This window comes from Schistocerca cancellata, chromosome 11, assembly GCF_023864275.1.
Source record: "Schistocerca cancellata isolate TAMUIC-IGC-003103 chromosome 11, iqSchCanc2.1, whole genome shotgun sequence".
In the NCBI taxonomy this organism is placed as follows: Eukaryota; Metazoa; Arthropoda; class Insecta; order Orthoptera; family Acrididae; genus Schistocerca; species Schistocerca cancellata.
Genome location: NC_064636.1, coordinates 53,523,089 through 53,541,958, shown reverse-complemented (window position 1 = coordinate 53,541,958; position 18,870 = coordinate 53,523,089). Strand labels below are relative to the sequence as shown.

General features: G+C 40.2%; 1 protein-coding gene across 2 annotated transcripts in view; it reads right to left on the bottom strand.

Moving 5' to 3' along the window:
• Positions 1-18,508, bottom strand: part of LOC126108472 (ATP-binding cassette sub-family F member 2) — an 81,799-nt gene extending 63,291 nt beyond the window's left edge. Inside the window, exons 1-4 of one of the 2 annotated variants that reach the window (XM_049913719.1) lie at positions 18,400-18,508; positions 14,814-15,056; positions 9,709-9,915; positions 9,459-9,583 (exon numbers count right to left, since the gene is read on the bottom strand). In XM_049913719.1, the coding sequence (XP_049769676.1) occupies positions 9,459-9,583; positions 9,709-9,915; positions 14,814-15,018 (537 nt within the window). In that variant the 5' untranslated portion in view covers positions 15,019-15,056; positions 18,400-18,508. Of the gene's footprint in view, positions 1-9,458; positions 9,584-9,708; positions 9,916-14,813; positions 15,057-18,226; positions 18,363-18,399 lie in introns of those variants that run through there. The other variant, XM_049913718.1, reaches the window with a different exon arrangement.
• Between the last annotated feature and the right edge of the window lie 362 nt (positions 18,509-18,870).

Here is an 18,870-nt window from a genome sequence, read left to right as displayed (position 1 = left end):
CATTGTTTTTTCCATCGCTTCTATGCAGTCGCTGTGGTTATCCAATATGTAATCTTCTTGTTTAGTGTGTCTTCCCTTGACTATGCTATTTTTCTTACATTTGTCTGTTCCAAAAGCCATATTTATATCATTGCTGAATACTGCTGATATCTTTAGTAATTGGTTGAGTTGGTGATTTGTTGCTGCCAGTAGTTTTAGATCATCCGTATAGCAAATGTGTGATTTTGTATTGGTATGTTCCAGTAATATTGTATCCATAATTTGTATTATTTAGCATGTTGGATAGTGGGTTCAGAGCAAGGCAGAACCAGAAAGGACTTAATGAGTCCCCTTGGTATATTCCACGCTTAATCTGTATTGGCTGTGATGTGATATTATTTGAATTTGTATATTAAGTGTGGTTTTCCAATTTTTCATTACTATGTTTAGAAACTGTATCAATTTAGGATCTACTTTGTATATTTCCAATTTGTAGTAACAATGAGTGGGGTACACTATCAAAAGCTTTTCGGTAATCAATATATGCGTAGTATAGCAACCTTTGTTTAGTTTTAGCTTGGTATGTCACCTCTGCATCTATTATCAGTTGCTCTTTACATCCTCGTGCTCCTTTGCAACAGCCTTTTTGTTCTTCATTTATAATTTTGTTCTGTGTTGTATGTGTCATTAATTTCTGTGTAATGACTGAAGTTAATATTTTGTATATTGTTGGTAGGCATGTTATGGAGGGATATTTAGCTGGGTTTACTGTGTCTGCTTGATCTTTAGGTTTAAGGTAGGTTATTCCATGTGTAAGTGTATCAGGGGATGTGTATGGGTCTGCAATGTAACTGTTAAATAATTCAGTTAGATGTGAATGTGTTGAGGTGAACTACTTTAGCCAGAAATTTGCTATTTTTATCTTTTCCCGGGGCTTTCCAATTGTGAGTAGAATTAATTGCTCGGGTGACTTCATGTTGCAAAATTATCACTTCAGGTATTTGTGGTATAATCTTGTATGTGTCTGTTTCTGCTTGTATCCACCATGCATGCCTGTTATGTTGTACTGGGTTTGACCAATGTTGCTCCAGAAGTGTTCCATGTCTTATGTTTGGTGGATTGTCTATTTTAATGTGTGTGTTATCTATTGTCTGGTAAAATTTCTTTTGGTTTGTGTTGAATGTTTGGTTTTGTTTCCTTCTATTTTCACTTTTTTTTGTATCTTCTACGTTGTTTGGCCAATGCTTGTAATTTCTGCTTCTTTTCATCTAATTGCTCTATCGCTTCTTGTTGTGAGATTTTACCTAACCTTTTTCATTTTTTGTCTGATATTTCATTTCTTATAAATTGTCCGATGTCTTTTCTCAGTTTTTCTATTGTATCTGTAGCCTGTGTTGCCATGCTGGTTTTGTGGGTTTCTTCTGTATGTTGGTTGGTTCTGACCTCTGCCTAGTGTGTATATTTAGTGTAGTGAGTGCTCCTATATAAATCAGTAGTTTTAACTCTTCCATAGTTGTATTTTCATTTATTTTGTTGTGTATGATTATGTTGATAGTTGTTATTGTTGTTTCGACTTGTGGGTTATTAGGTGGTCTATGCAAGAATGGTCTAATGTCTGTATTTGTGTCTTTGTATCCTATATATGTCAGCTGAAATTTTTCTTCTTTATCTAACATGTGTGTCACTTCATGTTCTATTTGTGCTTGTTCTGGTGGCTGTCTTAAGATTTTGTTTTCCTCCGATTGTTTAATTGATGCGTGTTGTTCTTTGTTTGTTTGCTCTGGGATGTTTGAGACCATTACTGTATTTTCTTCTTCTCCCGATTGCACATTATTTTGTTCCAGTATTTGTTGTACTTGTTGTTTGATGTTTTCTAACTGACTGGGGTATCCTGTTATTTTTTATTATTACACGAATCTGATCAGCTAGTCTTTGTTCTGTTAAAAATTTTAATTCTGGGTATCTGGTAATAAATGTTGTGTATACTTGTGATCTGTATCCAGTTGTGTTTGTTCCTAAGTTTGTTGCTTGGTAATAGCAGAACTTGAGGTGTCTGTTAACTTCATCTGACCATCTCATCCTCTGTCTGTTTTCCTTCTAGAGTGGTTGCAGGAAGCATATCCTGCAAAAGACTTCTATTTGGATTTAAGTCATTTTCCGTGTGGCTAGCAGTGTCGTTACCATTGTGGACGGGCATAGGGTTCAAGCGTCATCCCCGACCATGACAGTGCTTGTCCGAGGCTTCATTAGTGCTGTCCTGAACCAACTAATCACACTAAAGGGGGGGTTAGCCCTATTAGTGGTTTGTTCTTTTCGTCGCCTTTTACTATTGGCAGAACATACCAGAGGCCTATTCTTTTCCCGGGCCTCCACGGGTTTATTATTATTATTATTATTATTATTACATTTGTGATAAGTTTTTACCACCACCACCACCACCACCACCACCACCACCACATCTCAGATCTACATAACTGAACCACAAGTACATGCAGAAACTGAGAATGTTCTGTAAAACCCCAATTTTTTAAAGAATTGAACTATGTACGAAACAGCTTCAAATATCTGATTACTTTACAAATGATTCAATGTGTTTAATACCCAACATTAAGCACGAAAGTGAGAAAAAGCTTAGTAAAAGTTTTAAGGGGGGGTAGGACGTCAAATGGACCGATTTGGAGAAGGTGAGGCACCACAGGACATTTTAATTTCCACTGTCTATACTTTTACAAATAAATTCATAAAACTTTGTCAGCACTACCAGGAATAATTCAGGATTCACACTCGTAACAGCAGAAGTTCAAAAATACAACAAAATAAGTTTTATCTGAAACTCTATAATCTATTTAATTTATGAAAAAAATGAATGAGCTGTTATGTTTTAAACTTTATGTTTAGAAAAAATCAAATTTTGTAGTCAATTATCTCAATTTTTACTACAGTTTTTAATAGATTTGGAAAATTCTAGAGTTTCATACACCTGTAAGTATGGTTTGTAAGATGTGCAAAATTCAAAGAATCTCTCTTACTTGTGAAGAAAAATGTACCTATAGCAACAAATGTAGCCAATAGTAAGTGAAAAAAATGATGAAATTTCACATGTAAAAAAAATATTTTGTTATGTTTTTGAACTTCAGCTGCTACGAGTGTGAATTCTGAATCCTTCCTGGTGATGCTGACAAAGTTTCATGAATTTATTTGTTAAAGTATAGACAGTGGAAATTACTATGTCCTGTGGTGCCTCTCCTGCTCCTAGTCTGCCAGTTTGACGTCCTACCCCCTAAAATTAAGCTTAACCTTTTTTGGAAGTTGCTGAAAATGTGTTCCCATTATGTAACAATGGATGAATATAGACTGGTTAATTTGTGCTCTATTTTAAGCCTAGCTAGTTTTTCATTCATCTTAATGTTTATCATGTCACATTTCCTGAACTTCGTCTTATAATGGAAATTTTGCTGGTACATTCAGTGATATATGAAGATACTGCCTGCAAAGTGGGTTGCCAATGAAATTACTAGTAAGGAAGGAATAAATTAAAATATTATGCCCGATTCTCAATTTTTATTGCACTAACAGTGAAAATGTACAAAGCAACAAACTTTTTCTTCCTTCCAACATTTTGTACGGTGTGTCAGTCCGACAATGCTTTGCAAAGGTTTGAAAATATACATAAAGTTTGTCAGAAGTTGCTAAGTGCTCTCACTCTCAAATATTGGACGAATACTGTTCAGGTAATTTGCATACCACGTGTTACGCCACCTTAAGACAATTACACCATTTGTAACAGTAATACTTATTGTGTTAAACTTTTAACATAAAATCATCTCTCTTCACAATTTGATTACAACTGAACATTTAATTTTTAAATTAGATCAACAATTACACAAAATATAGTCCCGGAACCAACCCAAATAAGGTCTGAAGGCCCTAATCTGATCAGGCTGAATAAATTATATATTAATAAAAACTGTGAAATGAATTGACTATATCTGTACTTTCTTGCAGACTCAGATAGTCTGTGTACCTACAGACACTACAGGAATACTTACACGAAAAGAGAAGAGCTTCAATTTACAACCTGTTACAATGTGGCTCGTTAAGTCATTTGTGAGAACCAAAAAATGCCAACAGAGATGTAAATTTCCAATGTCCAGAATCAAATGCACACCAGACAAACACAAGGCCCAGTTATACTACTGACAAAGTAGCTACATCAACCTGGAAAGACGCCACTAATGTTAGTAATTATGTCCCACTTTGCGGAAACAGTCAGAGTCCTCTCATAACAGCTTGTCATTCCCTTCCACAAAAGTATGCAGGACCGGTAATCTGTCCGCATTTGCCTTCCTCCGCCCCTCTCTGCCACATTCTTGAGACGCTGACCGTAGTGAACCGCATAGGCTGTTGGCTAGTAAGTACTGCCGCTGACCCACCTGCCTAAGGTATCTGGGCCCTCTGGCACTGCACAGTGTCCTCTCGACGTATACACAACTCGATAAACTGATCGGAGTTTTTCTGGTCTGTCATTCGGCTGACTGCCTGTCAGACCTCTGACTCCGGCTAGCTGACTGCGAATGCCAACAAACAGCTGCTGGTGCATGTAACAGCATGTGCACAATTGTTGTCCGAGATCTGCCAACATGCGAACTCCATACAGTTTACAGTTTCTGGGTCGTGCCAGCCATCCCAACAAATTTCAGCATGTACGATCTGATCTAAATACGCGGGCACGCGCGCACACACGCACAGCGCCCACACTCCATTTTCTATGGCCACAAAGGCCAGACTGCAAGCAAAAGTGCATGGTGTGACAAGCAAACTGGGTGGTGGGAGGTAAGGAGGTGGCTGGAGTGGGGAGAGTGAAGGAATAGCAGTTAGGGGTGGGGCATGGTAATGGATAGATGGTAGGACAGCTAGGTGCAGTCAGGAGGGTTGGCGGGTTGGAGGTGGCTGGGGGAGGGGGGGAGGGTAAAAAGGTGGTGGACGCTTTGGTGGAATATGGGGCTGTGTAATGCTGGAGTGGGAGTAAGGAAGGGGATAGTTGAAGGTGTCCGGGGGAGGGAGGGTAAAAAGGCTGTGGGTGCACCGGTGGAATATAGGGCTGTGTAGTGCTGGAGTGGGAGCAGGGAAGAGGATAGGTGGGTGAAGAGCAGGGAGTGACCAAGGCTGAGGCCAGGAGGGTGACAAAAATATGTTATACTGCAGGAAGAGTTCCTACCTGCACAACTCGAAAAAAGCTGGTATCAATAGGAGGGATCCAGGTGGTGCTAGGCTGTGAAGTACTCACTAAAATGAAGGTTCTATTGGGCAGCGTGCTCGGCAACTGAGTGGTCCAGCTGTTTCTCAGCCACAGTTTGTTGGTTATTGTGCCCACGTAGAATGCAGCACAGTGGTTGCAGCTTAGTTTGTAGATCACACAACTGCTTTCACATGTAGCCCTCCCTTGTTGGGAATGCAATGTTTGTGACCAGACAGAAGGTGGTGGCGGTGGCGGTGGTGGTGGTGGTACGATGTACAGGACAGGTCTGGCATCTTTGTTTACTACAGGGATATGAGGCATGAGGCATGAGGCAAGGGGATGGGAGCATGGGTGGAGTAGGGATGGAAGAGGGTATTGTGTAGGTTTGGAGGGCGGCGGAATACCACAGTGGGAGGCCCGGAAAGGATAGTGGGTGGGACATTCCTGAGGGGTAGTCAAAACCCTGGCGAAGAATGGGATTCAGTTGCTCCAGTCCAGGACAGTATCGAGTCATGAGGGGAATGCTCCTCTGTGGTCGGACGGTGAGACTTTGGGAAGTGGTGGGTGACTGGAGAAAGAAAACACAGGATATCTGTTTGTACACAATGTTGGGAGGATAATTTCAGACTGTGAAAGCCTCAGTGATACATTCTGTATATACTGAGTGGAACTGCTCATCACCACAGACGCAACAGCCACAGGTGGCTATGCTGTACAGGAGAGCTTCTCAGTACGGAATAGGTGGCAGTTGTCTAAGTGGAGGTATTGCTGGTGGTTGGTAGGTTTGATTCGAACAGAGGTACTGATATAACCTTCTTTGAGGTGTAGGTAAACATTGAGGAAGGTGGATTGTTGGGGTAAAGAGAACCAGGTCATGTAAACGGGGGATCAGGTGCTGATGTTATAGAGGAATGTGGATAGGGTGTCCTCACCCTCAATCCAGATCACAAACATGCTATCAATGAATCTCAACCAGATGAGGGGTTTGGGATTTTGGGTGGTTATGAAGAATTCCTCTAGAATGCCACAAATATGTTGGCACAGGATGGTGACATACGGGTGCCCACTGCTGCACCACAGATTTGTTTGTAGGCGATGCCTTCAAATATGAAGTAGCTGTGGGTGAGGATATAGTTGATCGCCATGACCAGGAAGGAGGCTGTGGGTTTGCAATTCATCGGGCACCGGAAAACTTAGTGTTAAATAGCAGCAAGGCTATGGGCATTGGGGTGTCAGTGTAAAGGGAGGTGGCATCAATAATGGCAAGCAGGCATTGTGTGGTAAAGGAACCAATCCTGGATTTTCTGTCGCTTAAAAAAGGGTTATAGTGCAGACACCAAATGGAATAACTACTGTTGTTGACAGGTACAGACATAGGGACCTCAAAATATTTTCATGAATAACAAATTTGTCTGTCACTTACCTTCTACCTCTGGGAAGAAGGTTAGTGCTCTCATTTAAACAATTTAGCTGTCAATGAATACTTTCAAAATGTGACACCACTCTGGTAATTGAGGGTGTCTGATTGAAATTGTGGTTTGTGGATACTGTACTCTACAGATATTACTTTTTAGTTTTGTGAAATGCACAATTTTATATTTCTGAACATTTAAAGCAAAATGCCAATCTTCGTACTACTTTGAAATGTCATCAGATCCAACATACTGGTGCAGCTTTTTTCAGATATAACTTCGTTATATACAACCACATTAGCTGCAGAAAGTGTGATATCAATATTAATATTATCTAAGAGAGCACTAAGGAACACAGTAAACAAACAAACTTTTTATGGAATTTGCTTTCCACTGGTTTGTCAAACAAGCGTGGAGATATTCAACCCAAGTCTGGCAAGTTTAACCTGACTTTTGAAACAGCTCTCACACTGTGCGTATCATGAGGGTAAAATTTTGAGACTAGTCGGAATGGCTATCAATGTAGACAAAACACTTCTTGCACTAACTTTAGCACTGTGTATAGAGAAGAAAAAGTAAACAACAGGTTGTTGCAGGGAATAAATGAAATTGAGATATAAATATATCCACCAAATTCTGTCAACAGAATGTTACATTCAGAACCTGTTGATTAGACCAACTGGCACCAAATTATGTTGATCAGAACATGTTTGCAAAATATTTTACCACTCCGAATTTCACAACTATTTTTTTGAAGTTAATGACCCATTTAATTCTGTCATCTATGATTTCTTGTTGCAAACATAACATCAGTGATCAAAGAGTTCCCATTCGAAGGCCGTACAGTCCAGAATCAGTATGCCAATTGGGCAAAATCGCCGTGATTGACACACCAGGTTGAAGATACTCTTAGCAAAACACCATGTCCTACTCCATGAAGAAGACAATAACTGCCTGATGCACATTCTCGTTTGACAACATCGCCGACCCTTCAATGCCTTTTTTTAAGGGACCAAATGTGTGATAATCACATAGGGAGACAGGACTGTAGGTTCAGTGCTTGAATGTCCTCTAATTAAAATTTTTTTTGGATGTTTGTGGTAAGTTCCTATAGGACCAAACTGCTGAGGTCATTGGTCTCTAGGCTTACACACTACTTAATCTAACGTAAACTAACTTACACTAAAGACAACATACACAGCCATGCCCAAAGGATGACGTGACCCTCTGACGGGAGCAGCCGCGTGAACTCTGGCAAGGGGCCTCAGATCGGGGAGCGTAGCCATGCGGCCCCTGGTGTAACTCATGCATTTCAAAATTTGCAATATGGGATTGTGAGTTATCAGGAAGCAGCAGCAAGCCTTGTCGCACAGACATGCTGCCCTATACACATTCTTCATACTTCAACAAATGTATATCAGTGTTTCTCCTTTGGCAGCCATGGAAAGGACAACAGCGCAGAGGTCCTGTTTGAATGCATTTGGTAGTAAACGTCTTTGCATTTACCGCAGCCACGTCAGAGAGACACTATCGCCTCACTAATCCCTTACCTACGTGTCAGTGCTTATGTACCTGCTTCTGAGTGCCACTACTTTGCATACATGCTGTAGCATCGTCAAACAGAAAAATTTTGATTGCTCATTACATTGTATGCTTTAATACATATTTCAATGTAATGTTCCAATTAATTTAACAAATGAACAAATCAATGATACTGTCATGCAAAGAATATTCATTTTCTTCTCAATATCTTCCTGTATAATACATGGCTGCGAAAGATGCAACCCACTACCACTGTGGAAACTGCCAGTAATCTTAGTTTTATCCACGTAATCTTCTGATCGTACTTTCTACAACTGCAGAAACTGATGATCAGTGAGACACAATGTAATGAAAACTCACTTTATAAGCAGCGAGATTTAACAGAATTTCTGAGAAAGCCTTATGTTATCCCCCACACCTCTGTCCCAACTGACGAAGGATAGTCAGGACTTCCAAGTGATATTATTAATAGTCGAAAGGTCACTATCAAGTTGAATGTCATGTGGGAAGTTTCTGTACTCTTGTGACTGACATGAGCAGGACTGGACACACTGCACTCGCAACATGGGACAATGGACGGACAGTCAACTTCCCGTTGTGACACTTGCCATTTAGACAATTGTTCCATTCCGTTAAGAAGATACACTGTGGACCCTAGACCCTTGCAGCTCATGACAATTCCACTGTCACAACAGAAAATGCAGTTCTGTTTGGCTAGCAGACAGCTATCAGACGAGATAAACAAAACTATTGAGAACAATGGTAATATCTGATTCTAAGCTGGATGTAATAAGCAATGAACAGTATTAATGGACATACTATACATGTGTGTTGTAGGAGGAGATGCAATGAATTCACTGAGCAGTAGTTGGCATTCATACGTGGTACAACCAGCTTCAAGGATAGAGTCAGACTGAATATCCCATTTCAGGTTCTCTGAGCTGTGGTTGCAAACCAAGCAGTCTCCATGTACTGACAATGGCAACTGCAAGACATTTCTTACTAACAAACCTGTTTACAACATAGTAATGTAATACTGCCTATGAAACACTGCATTCTGACATTGACACAAAACATTTCACACATTGTGTCAATCTGGACGTCAATCGAAATTTCTCTCAATCAGATTAGTGTTCCACAAATACAATTACATACCGCAGAACTGGAGAAGTTTGGCAAACTGTATGATCCTTTACATCACCTTAATAGGCAACAACTGCAAGGGCCCTGACATACCTAAAGCTAAAGCCCTACAGCAAGTGCAGCCAAATGTAGGCCATACATACCTCCATGACACACTGCAGAGCTGTCTTGTCCGACGCCGGCATCTCACGTGTTAGGTGGAAGATGTCTATGTGTTCTGGAATGGGCACCTCCCGATTCCCCAGCACGGACAATAGTGTCGACTTCCCTGAAACCCAATACCAGACATGGTCTAGCACCTACACCATACTTTTTGCTTCACATTCCCTCCATCCACTGACTCATAATCCTGTCCATGCAGACAACATACAGACAGAGCCTCTAGGCACTCACCACAGCCATTAAGCCCCAGCAGACCGTAGCGGCGTCCACAGTTCAACTCCAGTACAGAGTCTTGCAGCAGCTCGTGGCCATGGAACGAGATGGAGAGGTTGTCAATCTTGATGTCACGTGACCGCGGATGCACCGCCAGACTGCCCGTGCACGCCCGCGCCTCCGCATTCAGGCGCGCATCTGCCTCCAGCTTCATGCACAGTGCCTCTGCGATGAGATGTTTGTTCAGTTTCCTTTTAATATTTTTTCATCAAACTGACATTTATTTATTTATTTACATATTTACTGTCATTTGGAAAATACTGTATGGTCAGATATTAACACACACACACACACGCACACACACACACACACACACACACACACACACACACACACACACACACACACACACACACACACACACACAGAGAGAGAGAGAGAGAGAGAGAGAGAGAGAGAGAGAGAGAGAGAGAGAGATAGACAGACAGACAGACACAGTGTGAAGCACATTAACATTTGTAAATTCAGTACTCACCAAAAAGTGTAAGCAGAGAGGTAAAAATTGACACACTTGCTTGAAATGACTCAGGGATTTTATTGAAACCAAAAGAAAGTACACAAATGTCCAATGCTTCATGTAATACGAAATCAATAATTAGTACAGCAACTTATTTTTTGCAAAGATGATGATCTTTAATACATGTTCAATGTATGGGCCATCACTCATCAACAGTACCTGTTGTTCAGGTACAATGTTGTCAACAGCACTGTACAGTAGAGATGGGCAAAACTGTTCTTTTCAGAGATTGGATCAGAACTGTTCACTCCCTGAAATGAATTAGCTCTTTTTCATGACTCACCACTCATTTACAATATAAAATAAATGGAAGGCACATTGCCCTTTAAACTTGGTTTATTCCAGTACTATACCTGTATTTTGATCTTATTTGATCCTATTTTGAAGTAACACAGATAATGAGTAAGAATTTTGTATTGTTTATTGAAATTTCCACGATATGACAAAGTTTTTGATTATTGATTTATTTTGCACTATCGTGGTTTTTTGGGTGATCGGAAAATGTTGTAACTTGAGATTTACATTAACAATATATTTGGCTATAACCTATTAAAATTTCATTAACCTCATACAAATACATCGCAAGCCATATATTTTTAAAGTGAACGTTTCCTTTCGAAGACGCCTAAAATCGCAAAATCCGTACCAGAATAAGAACAAAAAATATAAATTTGACTGTAAAACGAAAGTGCTGCATATAGCCTTACGCAGAATAAAACAAGGAAAATATTGGTGTATCGCATTTTGCGATACGTTTATCGGTTCGCTCGTAATTAAAGCGTAAATTCGAGTGTCTATAATAAAAATCCTATAGTAAGAGGAGTCATCAGGAACCTAATCTAATCAGTTTAAACAAATAAAAATAAAATAAAAACAATTGATGTATACATAACATAATAATGTAATATACATAGCGGCATTACTACGAAGAACAATATCCAGTGGGGACGAACTCCGATGCAGAGGCGCTGAGTCGAGCAGGTCGAGCCGCGAGCTGTATTACTGCGTGAGCCGAGACCGCAGAGACCACAGTGACACCTGAGTCGCTTTGCTCGACGCTCTGGCTAGAGTCGAGACGGTGGGGCGAGCGTTGAGCGGGCGAGTTCCGAGGGAGGGGGTAGCGGTGAACTCACCCGCTCCAAGACAAATAGTTCGTTCCCTTGCGAGCGGGTTTTTGCAAGTAGTTCCTATGTTATCCGCTAGGTGGCTCTCTGTCCTGTTGCTTGCATCAACTGCCCAGAGGGCAGGACGTGCGACTGAAACGATCGCCGACAGAGTGCGATGTGAAGTTACGCTGCGCCAGACGACGCACAGACGCCATGGCATATGTGAAACACAAAATCCAATGGGGCACTGCGCAATGCAGGCAGCCAAGGTAGAAGCAGGGCAGAGGCCGGCGCTGGCTGTGTTGTGTGGCGTGCACTGTGCTGTGACCAGCAGAGGCGCTGCTGATATGCTCCGTCTCTCTCTCTCTCTCTCTCTCTCTCTCTCTGCCGTGGGAAATGTTTGGAGCTACCGTTCTTTTTTTCTGAATCACTGATTGTTCACTCCTTTGAAAGATTGAACTCTATGAATTAGTTCAAGAGCGGATCCCCCATCTCTACTGTACAGCATATCTGTACGTTTGTTGAGAAATTGCCATCAGATCCCTAATGAGGTCAGACAATCACGGTAGACTTGCAACTTCAGGTAACACCACAACCAATAACCATAAGGATTGAAGTCTGGGGAACTGGGAGGCCAACCATGACAGAAGTAGCAGCTCAGCATATAATCCTCACCAAATAATGTGTGCAAGAGATGTTTTACATGTGTACCAATATGGGATAGAGCACCATCATGCATAAAAGTTGTACCTTCCAGCAGGTTTCTATCAGCCAGGCAAGGGATATTGTAACTATCGGCAGCATACCTCACAACACTCACGCTGGCAGTTCGAAAAACAGCACCTTGCATTTGCTCTAAGTAAAAGTGTCCGACCACAACTGATGTGATTAATCCACACCACAGCATGACGGTCTCTTCACGCAATGGGGTTACCATGACAGTTCTACAATTTTTGGTAGCCCAAATTCTGCTGACACATCCTTCGAGTGTAATGTGGTCTTCATCGGTCCACAAGGATTGGTCAAGTGTGTGGGACCTGTATGAAATACGACTGACAGGGGATACTTGTCATATACAGAGAAGCGCAGCATGAATGGTCATGGGTTTGTTTGATCTGTGGCAGAATGTCACAGAGATAATGAAGAAATTTAACTGGAAGACTCTTTAAGATGGACATAAACTATCCTAAGAAAGTCAATTAATGAAGTTTCAAGAACCAGCTTTAAATGATTAAACTAGGAATATATTACAATCCCATACATATCGCTCACATAGAGATCATGAGGATAAGGTAAGAATAATTACTGCATGCACAGAGGCATTCAAACGATCATTCTTCCTGCACTTCATACCTGAATGTAACAGAAAGAAAACATAATTGGTACAATGAGACAGATAATTGTTGCCCTGGTGGCAACACATTAGGAGGTTAAACTCATGGCTGCATACCACAATCAAACTAACTTGGCAAATATTTTAAGACATTTAACATTAAATTTAGTTCAGTAATAGAAGCAAAGTCACTGAGTAAAACATAAGTCATTTCTGGTGTTCTCCGAGGAAATGTTAGAGGCTTTAAGCTGTTCCTTCCGTAAATAAACAGATTTAGGAGGCAATCTGAGCAGCCATCCTAGGTTGTTTGCAGATGATGCTGTCTTATCGTATACTAAAGTCATCAAAACCATTTGAAAAACTATTTAGATATCCGTGTGGTATGAAAATTGGCAACTGTCCTTAAATAATGAAAAGTGTGAGGTCAAACGTGCGCTAAAAAATCCATTAAAACTTCGGTTACACAATAAATCAAACCTAAAGACCATAAATTCAACTAAGTCGCTAGGAATTACAATTATTAACAACTTAAATTGGAAATAACACACAACGTTGTGCAGGAGGCAAACCAAAGACTTGTTTTATTGGCATAAACATTTAGAAGCTGCAACAGATCTACTAAAGCAACTGCCTACACTTATCTGTCCAGTTTTGGAATACTGCTGTGTGATGTGGGACCCATACCAGATAGGAGTAACACAGTAAATTGATAAAAGTTCAAAAAAGGGCAGTATGTTTTGTATTATCAAGAAAGAGGGGGGAGGGGGGGGGGGAGTTACAGACCTGATACAGGATTTGAGGTGGACATAATTCAAACAAAGGCGTATCTCAGTATCTCATTGCAGCGGGATCTTCTCATTAAATTTCAATCACCAGCTTTCTCCTCCAAATGTGAAAATATTTTGTTGATGACAACCTATGTAGGGTGGAACGATCATCATAATAAAATAAGGGAAATATATAGGTGTGTTTTTCCACACGTTGTTAAAGAGTGGAACAACAGAATTGTTGTGAAGGCAGTTTGATGAACACACTGCCAGGCACTTAAGTATGATTTGCAGAATAGCCATGTAGATACAGGTGAGTCCACTCTGTGTTGAAAGGAAGACTGCTGCCAATGTTAGAATGCAAGCTCTACCTTAACTAACGTTGAAATGAAATATTTTTGTTGCCCCTCTTATGTGGTGTACAAAAATAGTAGACTACACATTTCTGCCCCCATACGATAAATCACATAATGGAGATTCCTTCAATCCCATTCAGAATAGATGGGCTGGTTTGCTATAATTTTAGTGCTGGTGCCTTACGGTCATCATGAACTGCCTGCTTCAATAACAAGTATTAAACTGTGTACATAATGTTACTTTAGTTCACAACCGCCAGCGATGTGCCCCTTTTCGGATCTCAGCCCAGTCCAACTGCGCCTGCTAACTGTTTCTTGATTTTTCACAGATTAAGCTTACCATTTTTAGAGGAGGACATCAGTTATTTGAGATTTCACCTATGCTACGATGTCCATATCAATTTTATTAAAAATAAGTTTAGGAAAAATCCTGGGACAATTAAGAAAAAATTATGGGACACAAATTGTGTTGACAAAATTAAATTTACACTGACATTTACATTCGGGTCATGCACTCAGATGATCCCAAGTGACTTTACACAATTAGTCTGCTGCACTGTCACCATACTTTTCACAATGATGCATTTTATCAAGGTGCGTATTTTACTTCGAACTTAGTGCGATGTATTTTGTTTTAACAAAATGCATAATGTCAGATCGCCCAATTGCAAGGTTTCATTACACAATGTACACTCAATTTCTCCACTGCCCATGATAAAAGTGAACTCAGTTTTTTGTATTCCTCTTAAAATTACACTTTTGTTTTGGAATAATGAAACAGTGAAAATCTGTACTACCAACCAGCAAAACATTACCAATAACTAAAGATTGTACAGTAAGTTGTTCAAGTGGCATTTTCCAGCATATATATTTAGACAATTCACAGTATGTTGCACCTCAGGTGCCCCATAGCATAAAATATTTTAGCCAAAAGGAATCACAAAAATCTACGAAAATCAGAAACAGCTCCAGCCACGCACTCACCTTCTGCACTGATCTCCCGGTCACCATTCTCAGTGGTGATGCCATTGGCCTCTGCGGGAGGAGTAGTTTCCTTGTCCTTGTCGCCAGCTGCCGCACCGTTCTCCACGGCCTGCGCCTTGCTCTGCTGCGGCTTGCGGCCTGACTGCCGTGCCTTGGCCGCCTCCTTCTTTCGCTGCTGTTCTCTCTTCTTTGCATCAGATGGCATGTTGGTGGTTGCGTTGACTGCTGGACGCTACTTGTTACCTGCCAGGAGATCAGGATGTCAGGCAATGGTTATAGCAACTGCTACACCCGCAGCTGAAGTGCACCTCAGCTAATTCTTGTATTGTGTGCTGACACTAGATGTATCCATTTGGGTGTCAATACGTCAACTGACAAGAATTGCTGAACCTAATTTTTTATTTTGGTGGAAAATACAAATTCGTTACAATACGGAGAACACCAGAATACGTTTTGTTGATCTGATTATTGTTGGATTTATTATGTGAACGGTAAGGGCTACATGAGATGACATACTGATCTGCAGCAAAGCCAGGTCTAGGTTTGGTTAGGTTGGACTTGCCTTTAAGTTAGCAGAGCCAATGATCTCAACATATAAAAATGATTGTTTTAATGGACTGCATGTAGTGTAGCCTTAAATATATGATTGTCACTGCAATAAGTTATTTGCATTTACTATTTCCCACTTTGTCAGTAATTCCGACGCATTTAAATTCTACCTTAGTAAGACAAAACACTACCTAAATTTGTTTCTAAACCACAGAAAATTACAGAAAAGCATACTCAATGGCTACCGACTCATGATTCATTGTATCCAGATTATATCATTCATCCACAAGTTATCAACATCAACATGCAACACAACAGCAACAGACACCATAACCGCACTATTATCACTTGTAGTGACTGACAATAATTTAGCTGATTTCTTGTAACACCTTTTGTCAAAACACCATTTGCGTGTCTTGTAACAGCAAAAACTACTGCTATAAAAGCTGTGTTATCATGTTAGGACATTCTAAATCTTCCAAAATTTGTCTACGTAGAGATGTAAAGCCATCATAATGGCAAACACTAATGACTCTTGAAAACCAATAGGAATAAAATATGCAACATAGAGAGAATTGCAGTTACTATCGTGGCATCGCATTTGATGGCTTTGTTAACTCAGTTGAGTTATTACCTTCCAGCCTAATTAGGCTTTTGACTACACTACAGAACAGCCTGTCACCACAACCTGCTTTCCAAATGTTAGATGGAACAAAATTAATACTGTCATCAGATTTCTGCTTTACACAGATGACATCACATGCCTATCAACATTACATTATAGGTCAAAAAAGAAGTTCAGTGTAGGTACTTTCAATTTATCTGCAAATCCAATTTTGAACCAGACCATTAAGTTAACCTCTTCAGTATATAACTCTGAATGCTGATTTACATAAAGAGTATACAGACTACAAATTAACAGTTAATGAGTCTGGTTGAAGGCAATAGTCGGCCTACTGGATGTCAGGTTGACCCCTGATGGGATATATGACAACATATGTGCATATACACAGACAGAACAGAATACTGCACAATATTTATTTGCTTCTATTCCAATTCCCCCCCCACCGGTTTTTGTGACAAACCTACCTGTGGCAGGGCCCGATATCTTGTTTGGGTTGGAAGGAGACTGCTCCGTTGAGAACTGGCGAATGCAAAGAGTGTGATGTCTTGAGAGTAGTGTACTTCTCAATGGAGTACACTGGATGCCAAAGCATTGTTTATCTCTGCTATTTTAATCATGTCATAGGTGACAGCAAATCTGGTGTTGCTGGATTCAATATTTGCCAGTAAAATATAAATAGTATAACCAGTCAGTTTTACACGATATGCTGACCTGCGGATAGGTACAAACAACTGTAGCTGCAATGTCCTGTGCCTCTCTGTTGCTGCTCACCATGACACTTCCTCTGCACTGTTAGCTGTTGTCTTTCTCTATATCAACAACTTTATACTTTATGTTCTTATGATTCAACTGTGACTATTCCTACACACCACAGTTGGTGAATACGTGTACTGTGTTTCATTGCAAGTCATTCTCACCCCCAAAGTCACACTAGACCTACTTCAATGTAGTGACGAGGGTAAAAATTAAGCAAATGTCTGAATACTGCAATCAAATACTCGTCACAGGGTCAGCTGTAACATTTTTAGTATTAAAACTGTTTTAGCAAATCCAAACAACGGTTTTAACTTGTGTTGCTCTTAAGAGGCATGATGAAAATAGATGGCGGTTGAGGAGAGAGTGCCTCTTCACAGCTCATCTGACACACCAAACCATCTGTCACTGTTAGTTACAAAATCTAACTCCTCAAAAAAGACAAAAATTTGTTTTGAAATGATAAATTAGGTTGGGTAACTAAATGAACAAGTGTGGAAAAAAATAGCATTATTACACAATGCTCCTTGAACCTCCAAAACAAAAATACTATCATAATACTGAGTGGAGTTGAGTATAAATACGGAAAGCTACCATAAAACAATAATAAAAATGATTATTTACAGCTAATGGAATAGTACAGTATTTGGAAATAAATACATTGGTATGTTAAAAAAATCATTATCACAAGTTTCATGCATTTTGCGTAAGTAAACAAAGCACCTTTGAGTTTACTAATGTGAACCAACCAGAGTACGACAAAGTGGCACATAGTTATCAGGACTTGATAAGAGTGTGACTTGCACAGAAACAAAGCCAACATTTAATTGAAGGCTCTGTCATGCCTTCTTTTAATTTATAGCTTACACCTAAATTACACTATCCGATCGATAGAAAGAAGTAACGAGAAGAACCATTTACAAAATTTCCGAGCACTGCAGTAAACTGAAAAACAAGACTTGACATTGTGGCTAGTAAAAAAAAAATCTGCATCTCTCCAAAAATAAGTTTATACTTTTCTTTATGGAGATGACAAACTATTTTCCCATTCACAGTAACGAAACGGTACCGATAAAAGCAAGCCATTCTTCAGTGCCTTTAAATTCAGTGTAGTATGCATTATCATTTCGTCTGGCTCCGAAATGACTGCCAACAGCGCCAAAAAAAACTATCAGTTTAACGGTACTCCAACCAGCAAGTCAAGCGTATTTCAAAGCAGGAGTCGCGTTAGAGTAAAAGCAGTAAGAATCATTCTTACGATTCTAGATACGTTTCTTAAAACCAAACACACGTCACGCCAAAACTTCGGAGAATTTCTACGTCAGAATACAAATTTCTTTTTCTGAGATGAAACGACAGCCAGTGCGAGGCGTAAAAAACACGGAAGTATTGACGGGAAACAATGATGCACTCACAAGGTATCGCAACAAATCTTCCAGCAATACATTCAGGTCATCAACTGCTCTACTGCTTCATTTCCACAAACCTCGATCCACGGAAATTCACGATGACAAACTCGAGCCACGACAAAAGCGTAACAAAAGCCAGCAACCCAGACGTCAAAGCTCTTTTGGATTAATGTTGCACCACACTGCACACATGCAGAATTACTTCAGTTCATCATATCATTTCATGCATACAATATAACTGATAGCTTACTCAGTAGATCTTCACTAGGAATATTCTTCACGTGCACGAAACCATAAAGCAAATTTGGACAACACTTTTACCGAAAGAGGACTCTGGCAGCTTCCGTGCGCCGGCAGTGCAAATACAATCTATGGAATTAATACCAACCTTAAATACTCAATACAAGTGATCCACCACGTTCTAAAAAAGAACGAGGAACATCTATTTCTACAATTTTCCTTATGCACAGCGAATTGAGGATGGTCGCATAGCACTTGACACTTGGAAAAAAATTATTCAATACGGGAGAGTGTCATTTAGAGCCGACATGTGTTGACGGCAGTGGGTGTATCGAATTCGAAACCAAACCTGATATCCATAGTTGAGTATGTGTATGTTCGTGAGCCTAGAAAAGGAGGAATTTAGGAAAGAGGTGGCGTCTTTTCCAGTTTTGCGTAGTGATGGTGGTGGATTTCTTGGTCCTTGCCGCAGAAACGTGAA